This window comes from Oryza brachyantha, chromosome 9 (genome assembly GCF_000231095.2).
Source record: "Oryza brachyantha chromosome 9, ObraRS2, whole genome shotgun sequence".
Taxonomy (NCBI): Eukaryota; Viridiplantae; Streptophyta; class Magnoliopsida; order Poales; family Poaceae; genus Oryza; species Oryza brachyantha.
The window spans coordinates 7,694,808-7,713,257 of NC_023171.2; the positions used below are offsets into that span (position 1 = coordinate 7,694,808).

General features: G+C 44.2%; 2 protein-coding genes across 2 annotated transcripts; one reads left to right on the top strand and one right to left on the bottom strand.

Annotated features, from left to right (window-relative positions):
* Positions 1 to 5,109: 5,109 nt before the first annotated feature.
* Positions 5,110 to 7,667, bottom strand: LOC107304970. The gene is made up of 2 exons (XM_015841160.1): positions 7,387 to 7,667; positions 5,110 to 5,736 (listed from the first exon to the last, which is right to left on the bottom strand). The coding sequence occupies exons 1-2, from the start codon at positions 7,636 to 7,638 to the stop codon at positions 5,383 to 5,385; spliced, it is 606 nt and encodes a 201-aa protein (XP_015696646.1). The 5' UTR covers positions 7,639 to 7,667; the 3' UTR covers positions 5,110 to 5,382.
* An 8,215-nt stretch (positions 7,668 to 15,882) lies between these two features.
* LOC121055331 (uncharacterized mitochondrial protein AtMg00810-like) lies at positions 15,883 to 17,079 on the top strand. Its single transcript, XM_040527580.1, has 2 exons — positions 15,883 to 16,779; positions 16,924 to 17,079. Exons 1-2 carry the CDS (start codon positions 15,883 to 15,885, stop codon positions 17,077 to 17,079), a joined length of 1,053 nt encoding a protein of 350 aa, XP_040383514.1.
* The last annotated feature ends 1,371 nt before the right edge of the window (positions 17,080 to 18,450 follow it).

Sequence of the window (18,450 nt, forward strand, 5' to 3'; positions counted from 1 at the left end):
AAAGAACACAGCCTAATATGTATGATAACCTCACGTGAATGATCAGCGTACCTGCGCACAGGGTGGACACACGCCACAAATCTCCATAAGGACAAATCAAATTAATTGTCCCGGCCATTTATTCCGTTTCTGTTACAAAATCCTCACTGTTGATCGAATGATCATATCATCTATCTATATAAGAATAAATTTTACACTAAAATTTTAATACATCTTAATAACTACTTAAGAATTATAAAATTACTTATAAAATAAATATAAAATAAACGATAACCGGATGAACGATAAATATGCTTTAATATTTAATGCCGTCAGTAGCTAGTGGTGAATGCAACGGACAGGCTCCTGCGTATTGGGATCGGTGGTGCACGACGACCGCCCTGCGGCCGCGTCGTTCAGCGGCTTCCCCGGTGCAGCTGCAGCAGCCGCAGCATGATCCGCTTCGTCGCCATGGCCGCCGCCAGACAACGGCCGCGCCGCCGTCGCGGAGCTGGCAAATGCAGCAGCCAACAACAGGAGCATCGTCGTCAGAACCGCCGCCGGGTGGCGACTCGTCGTCCTCTCGTGCGCACCACGACGACGACCAACCGCCATGATCACCATGGCCATGGTCGTCGTGAGGGAGATCAGTGTGTCGGCGATGCTGGAATATTGGATTTGGACAGTACGACCGAACCGCAGGCGGTCGGAGTTCAGCTCTGGCAGTGCGGTGGCCACGTGCAGATGCCAGTTTCCGGCGGCCGCCGCCGCTGTCTCCGGACGCGTGGCGTCAAGAATTGCTGACGCCGACAGAGGAACAGACAAAACGTGCACGCCCACCAACCAGCTGCAAATTTAAAATTGAAGAGTCAAACGTCACGTGACATGCATGCATGTGTCCAAGGCAAACAGCCAAGGAGCGAATCCAGAGGTAGAAAAATTGAAGTAGTACATATACCCTGCTACTGTACTTTCTAAGTTAAAAGATCTCCTATTAATTACTCCGTTCGTCTTTTTTTTTAATTTGATTTTGATTTTTAAGTCTAAGTTTAATCATTTATTTTATTAAAAATATATTATTATTAATTATTTTATTAGGATTTGTTGTATCTATACTACTATAAACATACTACTGTAAATACTAAACATTGCAATGTAGTAGTGGTATTAAATCTGACGTCACCCCACTAACTCCTTGTTTTTATCTATGCTCTATTTTATAAAAAAAATAACGGTGGATTTCATATATCAACTGTTTCTTATTATGAGAAGAAAAAACATGAGATTGATAGACTCATATGTAAATAACAAATATAAGTAACAATTAAAAGATGACACATAAAAAAAATAATGATATGATATTTTTTAAATTAAATCCGGTTGCAATGCATTGACAATGTGCTAGTAACCAAAAACAAGGTAAGCATGAGTCAAATTTCATATATTCGTATGAAATTTTTAAATAAAATGAATGGTTAAATATAGATCGTCTAAAAGTAGACAGTAGACAGTGTCAAATAGAAAAAAAACATTGGAGAAAGTCCACTAATAATAAACTCCATATGGCATGTATATGCACTCGCAAAAGGTAGCCAATGGACTGGTTGTTAAATTGTCTAACGTGTTTTTCACTGTACCTAACCTATGTTAATTTCCATAAAAGACGAAGGATAAAAAAAATTATCTAATTAAATTAACTGTTATAAAATTTAAAATCTATTAAAAAATATAAGATAATAAACTTATATATATTAAAAAAAATACACGATCCGAAAATGTACGTGTAAAAACCGAATAATAATAATCTATACTAGAACACCCTAAACGAACACAACCCTAGTCTTTGAAGCATAGAAGTGAACCTCCAATAATCACCGTGAGTTTTTTATTGAAACACCCAAAGGTGAGTTTTCAGGTAAAACAAAACCAAGTTAGTTTTTCAAAGACAACCAAGCCGGAGACGATGATACAAAAAAAAGGTGTGGGAGTGTCGGTGTGAAAAATCGTGGTTCCCGAGGAGAAGGAGAGGTGATGCAAACAAAATGTACCTGGCTGTCGATGAGGGCGGCGACGGTGAGCGCCGGCGTCGAGCGGTCAGTAACACTTGCGGCCGGGTGGTGGCGGTGCCGCGGAGGCTGGTGGGCGTCGGCGCGCTGCAGGAACGACGACGACGCCATGAAACCGTCGTCGTCACCGCGGCCCGGCGGCGGCCGGATGCCGTTGCACGTGCGGTGGAGTAGTAGTACTTCGCTGTGCTTGCGACCGGTGAGCGACGCGGACGGGATCGCGGCCATCATGCCGTCGAGCAGCGCCAACGGGGACTGGGAGAAATGCAGGCAGTGGCTCGCGTGGTGCCTGCCCGGCGTGCCCACCGGCAGCGCCGGGCACCGCATGCACCACCACAACGCCCTCCGCCCCGTCCCCGTCCCACGGCGGCGAACTCGACTGATCATTGGCGGTGCAGTTGCGGTGAACGGCGAGCTGGAGGATGTGCTGTCGACGCCGGTCATGGTGCGGGTGCAACCCCAACCCCGCACCCCCAGCTGGCCGCCCGTCAGGCACACGATACGACGACGACCTTGTTGCCGTTCTGCAGCTAGCACGGCCAATCGCGCCACGCCATGCCGCGCCGGCCTGCCGACCCGGCCGCCGTCGATGGTGCCGCACCTCGCGGTGATGGTGTGCCCGGAAGCCTTAACGCCCTGGGAGGCCCCGTCGCAACCGGTTCCGGGACACACGATGAACCGGTCGCCGGCGATGCCGTGGTCCATCTTCCCGGCCGCAGCGGAGAGAGCGACCGCGCAGAGGCAGGCGGCGAGCAGCAGTGGCTGGTCTGATCGAGACATGGTGGTGACAGCGAGGGACGTGTTGCTTCCGTGAGACAGCAAGCGCCAAGCGGGCGGGCGGCCGGCCTCATTTATCGAGGCGACCGCGACACAGATGCAAACTGGCAATTCTTCGTCGCGGCAGGGTTGACGGTATTGAAAATTCTAAAAACTATCTATGCTATCAACAAACTCTCAAAGTAACTTATCACATGCTCATTTATATCTCTCTCACAATATAGTCTTATTCTGCTAGTTTATTTATTTTTATATCTCACTTCGATAAATGATTATCAGTAATTTTCTTAGTGCTTAGAAATTACTTTTGGTACTGTATTGGAGTGCCCCCTGGAATCCAAAGTTGAGACGCTTCATTTTAATTGTTTTCTCCTTAATCATAAATCATAAAAGTGGAAGTTGAAAGTTTAGATTACATATAAAAGCTTTATTATAAATTATATTTTATTTATAAATATTACATGTAAAAGCTAGCCAAACCGTGAGTTACTGTTGGATGGGAGAGTCAACTGTGAGTAATGCCGTGTCAGACAGTGCGGCTAATAATCTGGATTTTTTAACCCTCCCTCCCATCTCTCTCGTAAGCACAACTACAGGGGTGATTTGTTTGGGGTCATTCCTAGAACTTTTAAAAGAAAATGACAAAATAAATAAATAAAATTTTTATATACCTGTTCATAATGATCTAAAAACCAAATCCATAAAATCTAAAAACCAAATCTATAAAATAACCTATGGTAAAAAAACTCAAAGTTAAAAATCTATAATGTTAAAAATTAGAATATTGACTTATAATAATATGCAGAAATGAAAAGATGATTATGACATTACTGGTTGTACTCGCTGTTACACCGTATTTTATAGGGAGCAATTTATTTTTAGAATCACCTCCATTTTTTACTCGACGCAGCCTGTAGTGTTTTTTTTCCTGTCAAATTAAACCATCTTCCAGGGTAGTAAGGCGGTATTTAGTTCCTAATTTTTTTCTAAAAACATCATATCACATATTTAGACATCTAAATAAAGCATTAAATATATATAAACATTAAAACTAATTACACAGTTATGATGAAAGGCGTGAGACAAATCTTTTAAGTCTAATTAGTACATGATTAGTCATAAGTGGTACAGTAACTAACATGTACTAATGATAAATTAATTAGACTCAAAGAATTCGTCTCGTGGTTTCAGTCAAAATCTGAAATTTATTTTATAATTAAACTACGTTTAATATTGATCGTATGCGTTGATGCGAAATCTCTTCTTAAAATTTTTGGAACTAAACGCAGCCTAATAATCCATGTGCGGCCGATCCTGTGGACAATTATTCTGGACGTACGTACTGCCGCGCCGTTCCCGCACGTACGCGACGGTGCGTAGGTGGCAGGCTCGAGTGGTGCGTTGAACGGCACAGACTCCGATGTATATTATCTAAGCTGACGACGCGTTCAGACCCCGGAGTTGAAATCTGGGCTACGATCCATGCAGTTGGTGTACAGTAGTCGGCAAAAACTGCAACACACGGCGATGTGCACGAGGCGATCGACGACGATGGCTACGATCAACGCAAAACTTCGAGGTCAGCTCTAGCTCTAAACACTGGTGATATGCATGCACGCTCGAGAACAGATCTTTCAATTCATTTTCGATCTGTCTCACAATTTTTCTAGCTACCTGTTGGTGTAGTCGGCAAAAATTAACTTTAAAACAATGAGACCTACCTGTCTTGAAAAAAAAAAAGTTAGAATCCTTCTCTCTTCACCTATCTCTTTCACCACTCTCTTCTTCCCCTCTCTCAACCTCATCATGTCCGACCGGCGACCATGACCGGCATCCCCTTCTCGTGGCAGAGCGGAGTGTATGAAAATAGGTAAGCGCAACCCTAATGAGACACTGTTACGGTATATTTTATAAGCAGTGATAATATTGTAGTAAAATTTAGATCCAACAATGTATTTTTATTTTTATAGTATATTAAATATTTTATTTAAAATTTTGATAAGATGTATTTATCAATTCATCTATTTTAACATGATATATAATGCATATTTATCATAAAATTATATATTTCAGTTTTAGTTTTACCCTTATAAAATTTTTACTATAAATACTAAAATAAAATCAGATACTATCATATCCAACATGATAAACGTCTCAATTTATTCGAGGTACCTTAAAAGAAATCTGAGCGGGGAGGGAGATAAGGACAGAACGGCCCCGACAGCACCAGGGGGAATGGGGATGTGCACATCCACGTTGAGACGACTGAACTGAAAAATGCAGAAAGTTGTCAACCAAGTGCCGCCGTACCTTGTTTGAACTTGTCAGGATATATTTATCACTAACAAAGTATTAAGGTGCTTTACTTTTATCCTCCAGGTACATGCACATCCTCATATGTTCGTTCGAGAGGTGTGTAGGTCTCATTCGTCCTCCACCACGTAACGGTTACACCGCGCGTACCCTATACGCACCACATAAGACTTCCATTGCGTACAACTTTACTCGTAAAGAAAGGCCTCAATTGTACGTGCACACATACACACCAGCTACGTACGAATTAATGCGGATCGCAACCGAGACGCTTGGGCGTGTTGGGGTCGTTGGTGCAGTTGGAGCGTACTGCAGCCGCCGTCGGTTCCGGCGCGGCCACCGCAAGCAGCAGCAGCGTGAGGAGGGCTGTCGCCGCCGCAGAGAGCCTCCCCCTTCTGCTCCGGCCAGCTACTAGCACGGCGGCCATGATGAGCAGCAGCAGCAGTGCCGACTCGCAGCTGAGCTCCGGTGCTATGCCGGCGGTGGCGGTGCGGTTGGACTTGCCGTTGACGGCCACCGCGGCGAACGCCGCCAGCGTGGGGGAGCATTCATCGGTGTGTCCGGGTGCGGACAGTACGGAGCAGCTGGGATTAACTGCAGGCTGCAATGGTGCCAATTGATCAACGTCAAACATGTGTAGCTAACCAAATTGCATATATAGTGATATATTAAATAAATGATAGCCAAACGGGGTAAAAAGATGGGATTTGGGTTTGACTTTTGTCATCCTCTGCTAAATTGAATGTGTTCATTAATTACTAATGCATGGTATAATACTCCCTTCATTTTTATTTTTGACGTCATTGACTCTGACTGTCATTCATCTTATTTATTTTAATTTTTATTTTGATGATGAGATATATTACAACAAAATAATTAATAATTATATGTATTTTTTAAAATAAACAAATGGTCATATATATATATATATATTAAATATCAATGATATTAAATAAGAATAATCGGAGATGGCATCTTTTGTTATAGAGGGGCATGACCTCTGCTGGACCATCACCTGGGCAACCCATGTGCATACTCACAAAAGTCAATTTGACTAATTCCTTTTTCTACACTCGCCTGCTTGTGAGCTCCATGGTTAGTGCGCCCAATTCCCACTAATTTCTGAGCAACTAAGATAGGAGTATAGTATAAGCCCTGACATTCATTGAAAATGGCAAACTATACTTAAAAATCGAACTTCAGACTTTATAATAATCCTCACCATTCTCGGGGTTGATCTACAGATGTACAGAGCTTACTTTTAAAGTTAGCTAACCACTCTTGTTTCGTCAAACAGATAAGCCAGCCTTTTTGCCGAATCTTTGCCAAAAGATATAGGCGGTGATTGTTTAATTTTTTAATGAAAAAAACCAAACAGTATCTATAAATAAAAATTAATTTATGAATAAAAATTTTACATGCGTATTCTCAGTGATTTAAAAGCTAAAGCTGAAAAATAAACTTCGGTGAAAAATCTTAAAATCAACTCTTAAATTAAAAATTTAAAATTTAATTTATAAGTATAAGTAAAAATGAAATGATTGTGGTTGAAAACCACTAACAAAATTGCGGTGCCGCTGCACGAATATACTTATGACTTATCGAGCTGAGTAATTGATACTACTAATTTCATGACCAGAATTCGTTAGTTTTTTTTTAACTTATACATATATAATTAAAAAAAAGGGAAGAACATGAGTTTTAGACAGCGGAATTAGAATCAATTTTCGGTACGGTCAAGCTAGCACGTCGTTTGTCAATACTTAGTAGGATATGATGGGAATTGAGAGAGTTTAAACAGTGATTAGATTTTTAAGTTAGAATGATAGGCCAAAATTTATGTAAATCATCGTATAGAAAAATAAGTATTACCTCCATTCCCAATTAAATGATGCCTCATCTTCTAAGAAAAGAAAATTGGAGGTGTGGTAACTCCATTTTATATTATAAAATTTTATATTCGTACCAATGTTGATCGATATTTATACAAACTTATATACTCTTATAAATCAATAAATAGATCTAGATATGACAAATGTTTTACTTTATAAAACAAGGGAGCAGTATTTTAGAGACGATGAGCTCTTTCCGATTGCACTAAAACCCCTCGTATGTATACATAAACGCTGACCATGCAAACAACAGAAAAGGTGGCCTTGATGCTAAAACAAAGAAGAGAAAAAACAAAACAGCCTTGAACGGTTCAACCAAACACTGGACTAGTGACCGATCCGGCGACGCTGGCGTGTACCTGACATGTCGGGGGCGCTCTGCCGCCAGTGGAGAGCAAGTCCGGGCCGGCGGCGCTGCCGGTCGGCGGCCGCGCACCACGCCACCAGCCGCCGAGATCAGTTTCGGCGGCGTCGGGCGCCGTCAGCAGCACCGCCCACGCAGTACTACCGCCGCCGGCCAACCGGCGCCACGGGTGTGCGGCGACGGAGAAGGAGATGGTAAGGAAGGAAAGGAGGAGCGCCGCCGCGCGTGAACGGCGACTACTGGTCATCGTCAGCAACTGCGCTCGATCGTGTTGGTGCCCCGGCAAGGCGCGCGAGAGGAGGAGGAAGCCCCGGAGACGTATATATATATGCACTTGTGTAATGCGTCCGGCTGGGCTGCAGCGTTCTCGAACACTTCGGTCACCATCTTTTGTATTTTTTTTCAACAATAATACGTGAAATGACGTATTTGTAAATAAAAAATAATTTATAATATAACTTTTATATACGTGTTTTTAGTTACCTAAAACCCAAAGTTAAAAAATAGACTATAATGGAGAAGCTCAAAATCAACTCTAAACTTAGGATTGAAACACTAAAGGACCGTGACAGATAAAAAAAATATTAGGAGTGGCTAGATGAATAAGAACTGTTTCTAGCCCTTCTTCTTTCCAATAATACCAGAAATTTTATTTGGTGAGGACTAAGGGGGCTTCAATGGCACATATCAGGGTAGGGGCTCCTCTAGCCTTGGTGGTAAATCCATCCCTACTTTAAGGATGGCAACCTAGCACTTTGGCTTATAAGCGTAAACATGAGAAGAGGATGAATGTGTTCGTGCCTCTTTACCTCATGAATGTCCACAAGGATCGGACGAAACGCTTAAGGACCAGGGGCGGAGCTAGGGGGGTTTTGTGGTGTCAAATGACACCAATGAAATCTCAGAAACATCATTATAAATTGATGTATCATATTATTTTTATATATATTACTTCTTAACAAGTAATAGAGATGACACCAATAACTTTTTAATTTAGCTCCGTCCCTATTAAGGACCGTCGCCTAGCACTTTGGTTTCACGTGGTTTTGCTTTCAGAAAGGGATCAGGCAAGATTCTTCCACTACCATTAACATATATATCTTGACTTTCATGCACGCGTAGTACATGACAAAGTCAGCACATTGCTGAGAGTCGATGAACATCATTGATGGAATTAAATCTCCTATATTATCTTCGTGGAGTACAATGCGGTATGCGTCATTGCAAATTGCAATGTAGGTACTCGAATATAACGAACATATCTTTTCGCTTATGCTCTTATACTTACAAACTAAATTTAAATTTTTAATCTTAAATTTTCAGTTGATTTTAGGTTTTTTTATCGTTGTTTAACAAAGTTTTATTTACAAATATTTTTTATTTATAAATATGTCATTTGTCTTTTAAAAAATCAAAATGATAACCCGCTTAGATTTCCCCAAAAGTCTGAATACATCTGATTTCTTGGGGTTCAGTAGACAGAGCTGATCAGAGCCTATTTGGGAAGTGGTATATGCAGATCAGCATGGATTGTCATGGTCTCTTGGGTTGGATCACCAGATCGCGTGGAGTGGATTCCTCATCGATCGGCTGATCCGCGTTCCATTTCGATTTGTTCCAGGTTCCAGGTCAGCGGGGTACCAGGTGTGTTCTTCTAAGCTGATGAAATGGCCCAAAATTTTAGCCAGAATGCATATAAGCTGAATAGTCATGGTAGCTTCTTGTGCAAAATCGTCACGGTAGAACAGCCATGAATGCATGATTATTACAGACTGTCAAGGTTTTGTAACGCCCTGATTTTCGTGAGACATTAAAAACTAATTTAATAAAGAAAAAACTATTGGTGAAAATGTTGCTCTTTGATTGTAAGGGCACGTACAAAGGTGCCTATTAGCTAACTATCTATCGTCACGTAAGTAAATTTGGTAACGTGGAGGAAAGAGATGAAAGGAGAGAGAAAAACTGTTGTCATACATGGCAACGGCTTAGAGTCGACTCTTAGCATTTATTAAAAGAAACTTTCTAAATAGGAATGTATAAAAAGTAAACTAGCTTAATAAAAAATATTTTATTACATTAATGAAGAAATCACACCTGACTCTACCTTTATACGTATCATTACAAAATAGATTCTTGTTGCTGACGTGGCTTGAGATAGAGCCCACAATGGGCTCTACTGTTGAACATGCTCTAAGTCTAATTAAGTTGTGCCAAGATCTCTGTTAATCTCCTTCCTTATGACCTCCGAATCAAGTCCTGAAATTTCCATTCCAAAGCAATCTTGAAGTTCAAAGTACGTTTCGTATTCGAATCCTCTCATAAAATCCTATTGGCAATTTCCGTCAACACTCAAATAAGGTTCTCTCCATGATTTTAATCTTGAGGTCAAGTCCACCTCTTTCGGAATCATGTAGGAATCACATAAAACTTCAAATCTTGAACATGAGGTTCAAATTCACTCCCCTCTTCAGGTTTTGATTTCGACTCATTCCTATCTGTCCAAATATTAATATCCAATGCGAATTCAATCCTCTTCAAAGATATCAAATTTTCAAATTGTTTTCCCTTCCTTGACTCCCACTTAATGTTTTGAGTCCAGATATCCCATTTGAATTCAAATCCTAGTTCAAATATCAATTAACACATTCAAATTATTCCAAACAAATTCCTCGAAAGATATCAAACCATTTTACCCTCGCCCATTAGCACAACTCCCTCTTCCTCGTTGTGCCTTTCCTTCATAGGCTGGCACCCCCTCCCCTTAATCCCTTTTGCTCAGCCTCTGCCACAACCCACGGCCTAGCGAGATGTGCATCCCCACCGTCTACCCCCTCCCCAAACCTAGCGTCGCAATGAGGATCAGATAATCTCTATCGCACTATGTGCCCCACCTTGAATGTGCTCCACACCCAATCCCCACATGTCTGATCCACAACCTCCACCAACCAAAGCTTCCACGACATCGTCGGACTGCTCTCTCGTGCCATTGACAAACTGTTCGGAACAGCTGTACCCAGGGTCATGGAAGGATGTGCAGTGATTCTTAGTGTGGTTTTCATGTTTTATCATGCTTTTTGATAGATATGTTATGATTTGGGAAACCTATGTGTTGAGATAATAAGAGCAAGTTCAATAGTATAGCCAACTACTAGCTCCAATTCACCTATAGCCAATCTAATAGTTAATTCATACAATAGTTGCCTACAAAACATTAATACATGTTCCCACATATCATACACACATGACGTCTTGGAGCCCGCGCTGTAGCTAGCTACAAATTAGTAGTCCACTCTCTTCTCTCCCTTCTCTTATCTCTTTAAAATATATTTACAGTAGCTTATAGTCTGCTATTGTACCTGCTCTAAGGTTGCCATGGACAGTGGAACTCGAGGAGTCTAGAGGGTTGTTTCAACTCGTGGAGCCAATCGTGAAGCCAACTCGAGGAATTGTGCAGAACATTGAGAAGGCCAAGATGATCTTGTCTCCTATAACCGCTGCTCGGAAAGAGACTTGCGGGAAGGGTCGCGGGGAGACGATGGGGGAGCGTGGTGGACCTGGTGGTGGCCGGAGAAGGCAGCCCAAGGTGCCCGGCCTGCCATCAGGTGCCATCGTGAGAGGAGCTCGCCAGGAAGCCCTGCTATTATGGATTGTCGGGGATGCGAGACAAACAGAGAGAGGGGAAGAAAGTGAATAATATTTATTTTTTTATTTTTTATTGTGAGTGACATGTGGACTCTATAAAGTAATTGCCACCGACATATTGTTGTTATTTGACTTTTGCTTAATTTTTTATTTTGCTTATAGTTTCCAATAAGAGCCATATGAGCACCAAGTAGGATGAAGACTAACTTTATATGTGGTGCCTTTGTCGTACATGCATCCATGCATGCTATCTCTACCTAATCACTTTTAACTTTTAGTATCTACCGGGTCCCAAAAGATCATCAAACTCATTCTTTTTTCCAATGCTACTTACCTCATCCACTATCTAATTACACCGCTCTATTCGTCGTAGTTAAATCTTTGCATCGAGATATTACATTATTATATTATGAAGAACAAAATGTATATGTTTCAATCAATAAAAATTTTATGTGTGAGAAGCAAGATGTTTCAATTGAAATTTGATTATGTTGCACATTTTAAGTTACCTTTTTTAAATGTTGCACATAGTTTTATTTGGATTTTCCAATAAATATTTTATGATATTTTAATAGTTTATTCACAAATATTTCTTTTTGTTGGATTGAGATGTTTCCTTGGGCATTTTGACGTTGTTTCATGGCGACAGGAGACGAGGAAGTAGACCCGGAATGATATTTTTTTGCAATCTTTTATTTTTGATATTTCAATTAATACATTCCTTACGTTAAATCAAAATATTGTAGTGAATATTTTGATGTTGTTTGTTTTTTTTGTCTTTTCAAATATAAGACATTTTGATGTAACAGTAGATAAAACTTGTTGTTTCGTACTAAAAAATCTTATAAAGTAGGATTAAATTGTGTTTTATTATTTTTATAGTCAAAACTTTGTTAGCAAATAATAAAACATTTTTCATTTACATCATGAAACATCGTCCTTTTTTTTTTGGGAAAGATCGGGCGCCCGATTTGTATGTCTGTCCCATTTTTGGTTGAATTTTTGTGTTCTTTTTGGCTGGGTGTTTTAAAAAGAAAAGGAAAATTAAAAATCTGGGTAGGGGACAAGCCTGCAGGATGGTTTGTTAGGTTACAGAGCCTAGGATAAAAATCATGGCGCTCTCTCGCACGCGCACGTGCGAGCGGGGTTCGATCGAATCTCAGTGGATGCGTCCACGTTTGCAGCACTAGGATCATTGCATATATTCTCTAGAGTCAAAAATATTTATGAGATTTGATTAAATTTATATTAAAATAAATTTATAAAACCTAATATATTTATGATAAGAGTCTGTATATATTTATCTTATAAAAAATGTATTAATTAAAATTTTAGAAATTTAACCAAAACTATTTCCGTGCCCGAGTATATACCATCGTAGCCAAATCCAGTGTGCGACCGAGACGCTGACGAGGATTAAGCTTTGCTGCCGGACTACATCGCCCTCACCCTTTCAACTACCGGGACCACCGGATCCAGCGGCCTGCAGTCGGTGGCCACCGGATCCAGCTGCTGCGGTGGCAGAGTGGAAGGAAGGGTGACTCCGCCGCCGACTACGGGTCATCCCCGCTGCGGCCGATCTTTTGTCTTTTCTCTCTTTTTTTTCATTCGTCTCTCTGCCGACTGCGTTAGTATAATCGATGAAATCAACTACCACAAGGTTAAGTATTTTTTTATAAATACGAGACGATAAATTTTTACCGTAGATAAAAAATACATTATTTATTGGTTTGGGAAGCGCGTGCAAAAACCGAGGATAAATCTTTGCAAGATGACATAGCTGTTAATATAGTATTGCTATTTTCTATGTACTGTAGCTGTCAAAACCTCTAAATCGGGCTTATTTTTGTTCAGTATTATGAGCAAACTAAAAATTGAAATAGGTATTAGGCCCTATTGGAGATTGAACTTTTAATTACTTTCTAAAAATACATTTTAGGGGCAGATATATTAGGCAATGTTGGAGATGTTTTTAGTGTCGAAGTGGCTGATCATGTAGATAAGGATAGGCTCGAGTCCAGTTTCTTTCTGACCTGTTCTTCTACCGTGCTCAGTCCACGATCCATTTTAGTAGGATTCTGTTGGCACTCTTGAGCTGCACCTGCATGTATATATGTACACTGGATGTGATCAATACAGTTGCGTGTTGCATCTCAAACTCTTTCATGGTATCAGTCTCTTCTCGATCCTAATCATCTTCCGCTGCTTCTCCATTATTTCTTTAACTATGGCGACAAGCACTGTCTCCTCCGACGATGGCAACCCCTTTGCGGCAGGCTCTGTTGCCATCTCGGCGGCGACGGCGCAACTCATCAACATCAAGTCCCACGTTCCTGTGATTCTTGATCTTGGTGACTCCAACTTCGGCACCTGGCGCACCTTCTTCACCATTGCTTTCCGCAAGTTCGGCCTCCTCGATCACATCGACGGCACGACCGACGCCCGCCTCAAGCTCGACGATGCTGAGTGGACGCAGATCGACACCTGCATCGTTTCCTGGCTCTACGCCACACTCTCCCCCGACCTCCTCTCCGATGTGATCCAGCCGGACGACGACGCCTACACCGCCTGGAACGCCATCAGCTCCCAGTTTCTTGACAACGTCGTCCAGCGCACTGTCCAGACCCGGCAGGCATTCCACGCTCTTCACCACATGACCATCACTGAATACTGCGGCAAGATCAAGGTACCGGCGGACACGTTGCGCGACGTTGGCTCGCCGCTCACGAATCAGGATCTCGTCGTCAACCTCCTGAGCGGGCTGAACGACAAGTTTGCCCACTGTCTCCACCATCTCCGCGGCACGGCCGCCCATGACGTTCCTCCAAGCACGGTCCTTCCTCCTCCAAGACGAGATCTGGATCGCCAATCGCGCGCAGAAGGCCGCGTCCACCGCCCTGCTTGCTGCCTCGCGATCCGCCGACGTCTCCTCCAACGCGCCCGCCATCGGATCGTCCAAGCCAACGTCTGCTCCACCTGCCACTGGCGGCAACGGTCGCCCCCGCAAGCGCAAGAAGCAAGCTAGTCGCACCGACGGCACCTTCGGCAACTCGGGTGCACCCATGGCGTCTTGGGTCAACCCATGGACCGGCGTTGTCCAGGCCTGGCCCATCGCGCGGCTCCCTCCCGCCTCGTCCGCTCCTGGAATTCTTGGCACTCGCCCTGGTGCCGCCCCGCAGCAGTCCATGATGGTGCAGCAGGCTCCGGCTGGCACGCTTCCGCCGGCGCTCTACCAAGCTCTCACCGGCCTGTCTCTCCAGTCGACTCCATCGAGTGCCAAGGATTGGGTTTTCGACACTGGGGCCTCCACTCACATGGTTGGCAACTCCGGTATGCTCTCCTCCACTACCCCCTCTGCTTCTCGTATCATCGTCGGCAACGGCGCCTCTTTACCTGTGCAGTGCGTGGGCACGGCTACTGTTCCCACTTCTTCTTCCTCCCCTCTCTATCTTCATGACGTTCTTGTTTCTCCATCTTTGATTAAAAATTTGATTTCTGTTCGCCGTCTTACTCGCGATAATTCTGTCTCTGTTGAATTTGACCCTCTCGGTTTCTCCATCAAGGATCTTCGCAGCAAGACGGTTCTCCTCCGCAGTGACAGCCCTGGCGATCTCTATCCGCTGCGTTCCGCCGCCACACCACTTGCCTCTGGCTTCCATGCCTCCGTTGACCTCTGGCACGATCGCTTGGGACACCCTGGCCAGCCGGCGCTCTCTCGCATTTTGAATAATTTTAATTTCAGTTGTAAACCGAGTTCTCCTCACATTTGCAACTCCTGTCGTTTAGGAAAAAATGTTCGCCTCCTGTTCACTGCATCCTCAACTGTTTCTCCTTTTCCCTTCTCCCTTTTGCATTGTGATCTATGGACTTCACCTGTGTTAAGTTGTTCTGGTTTTCAGTACTATCTCGTTATTCTTGATGACTACTCTCACTACGTATGGACTTTCCCACTGCATCGCAAGTCCGCCGTCGTGCCCACGCTCCTCACCTTCCATGCTTTCGTTCAGGCGCAGTTCGGACGACCGATCTTGGCATTTCAGACGGATAACGGTCGTGAGTTCGATAACACCACTTTTCGCTCGTTCCTCGCCGCACATGGCATTGTCTTCCGCCTCACCTGCCCATACACCTCCCAGCAAAATGGCCGTATACTGACATCACGCCATGTTATTTTCGACGAGCTCGTTTTTCCTTTTCGTCAGGTACCCTGCTCGTCGCCACCGGCTTCACCAACGTCACCACCTCATGTCGAACAAATCCCCGTCATGGCACAGCCCCCATCAGCGCCAGGCCGGGCACCACATGCGACGCGCCAGCGTCCACCAGGCTCTTCCTCACTGCCGACTCCCTGTGGTGCTCCTATCGCTGCAGCGCCTTCTGCGTCGCCTGCTTCGCCGCCTTCTACGTCGCCTGCTCCGTCGGGTTTTGTGCCACCCGCGGCCACGACTTCATCTACCCACGGCGCGACCCCGCCGGCATCACCATCGACCCCATGGAGACCTGACGGAGACTCGACGTCAAGAACGCCTTTCTCCATGGAGACCTGACGGAGCACGTCTACTGTCACCAACCAGCTGGGTTCGTCGACCCGTCGTAGCCGGATGTTGTATGTCTTCTTCGCAAGTCCCTGTATGGCTTAAAACAAGCTCCACGCGCTTGGTTCCAGCGTTTCGGCACGCATCTCCATCATCTTGGGTTCGTCTCCTCCAAGTCTGACAACTCGCTATTCGTGCTACGCCGCGGAACCGACGAGGCCCATCTTCTGTTATACGTCGATGACATCGTTCTCGCCGCCTTGTCCCACCGTCTTCTCCAGCACATCATCAACCAGCTCCGAGTTGAGTTCGAGATGAAGGACTTAGGCCCGGTGCACTTCTTCCTCGGCATCCAAGTGCGCCGCACGGCCGCCGGCTTCTTCCTTTCGCAGGGACAGTACGCCGACGACATACTTGCCCGTGCCGGCCTGGTCGACTGTAAGCCGGCACCGACACCCGTGGGCACAAAGGCCAAGGTCTCCAGTACAGCAGGGCAGCCCTACAATGATCCGACGTTCTATCGTAGCATTGTCGGGGCCCTCCAGTACCTCACACTCACGCGGCCGGATTTGTCTTACGCTGTGCAACAAGTATGCATTCACATGCACTCGCCGGGGGACGTGCACTGGACACTTGTCAAGCGGATTCTCCGTTATGTTCATGGCACGATGCACAAAGGTCTACAACTCCGGCGTTCTTCTACACCGTCGCTCACCACATACTCCGACGCGGACTGGGCCGGCTGTCGAGACACGCGCCGCTCGACGTCCGGCTTCTGCGTTTTCTTCGGCGACTCTTTGGTGTCGTGGTCCTCCAAACGACAGTCTGTCGTGTCTCGCTCCAGCGCCGAGGCTGAGTACCGGGGTGTGGCGAACGCGGCTGCTGAATGTTGCTGGCTCCGTCACCTTCTCGGCGAACTTCACGTCAAGCTCGAGAAAGCTACACTTGTGTACTGCGACAACATCTCCGCTGTTTACCTGTCCAAAAATCCAGTTCACCATGGTCGTGCTAAACATGTGGAACTGGATATCCACTTCGTCAGGGAAAAGGTGGCTGTTGGGGACATCCGCGTCGCACACATTCCAACTCGACAACAGCTCGCTGATATCATGACGAAGGGATTGCCCACATCGCTGTTTGAAGATTTCCGATCCAGTTTGTGCATCGTCGACGACGCACCAACTGCGGGGGGTGTCAAAGTGGCTGATTATGTAGATAAGGATAGGCTAGAGTCCAGTTTCTTTCTGACCTATTCTTCAACCGTGCTCAGTCCACGATCCATTTTATTAGGATTCTGTTGGCACTCTTGAGCTGCACCTGCATGTATATATGTTAACTGGATGTGATCAATACAGTTGCGTGTTGCATCTCAAACTCTTTCACTTAGCAATCTACGGGGTGTGCGCGCAGTTGCAGACTACAACTTGATCTCTGTCAGCACGTACGAGACTCCTCTCAGCAACCAAACAGCATATGAGGAAAGAGAGATGGGCGTTTTACATACTCGATGATGACTGTGGTGGCCTGGTGGGGTGCATGGCGCCACACGCGCCGGTGGAGACAAATTAAGGTCTCGATCGGGACGGCGGAGATGCCTTGTCTCGTCTCGTCCGCCGCGCACACGTCGCGGCCACGCGCGCGTGGGAGAATTACCAGCTTAGCGTTGGCGCGTACGTACGTAGCGCCACCCCACCCCGCGCTCGCCGCCGCCCGCCGAGCCGTTGCCATCAAACCGGCGGCGCGCGTCGTGTCGTGTGGCGAGCACACGGATGCGATCGAGAGGTAGGACGAGAGAAGGACGATCAAGCAAACGGCGGCCACCACCATACAATATTCACAACCGATCGAGATGAACACGCATGCATGCACAGATGCACTCCTGCAGGCAGGTACAACAGCTTGGTGTGAAACTCTCATGCGAAGCAGCACCTGCTTCAGTACAATATGCATTCCCGTTTTGGCTCCTCTTCGACAATCATCACCTGCTTCGTCCGCTCTTGACCCATTGGCTGAAGACTGCCCAGCACTCACTATATATGGCCTTGGCCTTCAATCTAATTCTCATAATAAATCTCCTATCTCCGTTTGGTGGCTTCCTCAGCTCGTGCGTAATCATCGATGATTTTGAGAATTCGTCCACAGCTTTTGGCTGTTTATGCGTGATTTTTTTTTTCAGGCAATGGTCCCATGCACAATTCGGCCGAAGCTGCGTTGATTATTACCGAGAGCACGGGCCCATTTCTCCGCCGAGTAGCAGTAGTAGTACTGGGCTTGTACTAGGCCTATCACTGGGAGACTAGTGGGCTTACCTTATACCGATCTAAACAATGCGTTTGTAGTTGTACTATTTAGGTTTAGGTTTAAGAAGTTACTCGCCCATCAATCAAGGTCGAAAGGAATATCACTACTACTTGAGTTTCAAATAGAATTTTTCTCTTACATTATCTATCTGATTTACAATATAGTTGCATCGTTGTATTTATTGTGATTAAATCTTTACAATAAGATCTTACACGATTGTATTTTTTTATAAAATGATCGTAAACTACTCTTATAATATATGTAAAGTACTTTTAGGTTTAGATTAAATTACTTCTTGGAAATAAAAGTAAATTCAATCAACCTAATTACATGTATTATAAAAGTAACTTTAAAATTAAAGTAAGTTATCACGACATTAAAAATAAATCTATTGTGAGGGTAAAAAATATGAGTCTATCTAGAAATTATATTTATAAACAAAGACAATAGAACTAACCAGTAAAGTAAGTATTCATAACATTATAACTTTCTAAGATGTAATTTAATCAAATATAATATTAGTAGTAATTTACATATAAGATAGAAGTAATTTACACATATAATAAAAGTAATTTATGACA

Excerpts from the sequence above, each read along its gene's own strand:
- LOC107304970 (XM_015841160.1), bottom strand. The coding sequence starts at position 7,638 with ATGACCAGTAGTCGCCGTTCACGCGCGGCGGCGCTCCTCCTTTCCTTC. Across the intron at positions 5,737-7,386 it reads GAGCGCCCCCGACATGTCAG|CCTGCAGTTAATCCCAGCTG; the intron begins GTACACGCCAGC and ends GCACCATTGCAG.
- LOC121055331 (XM_040527580.1), top strand. The coding sequence starts at position 15,883 with ATGAAGGACTTAGGCCCGGTGCACTTCTTCCTCGGCATCCAAGTGCGC. Across the intron at positions 16,780-16,923 it reads GTGTCAAAGTGGCTGATTAT|TTGCGTGTTGCATCTCAAAC; the intron begins GTAGATAAGGAT and ends TGATCAATACAG.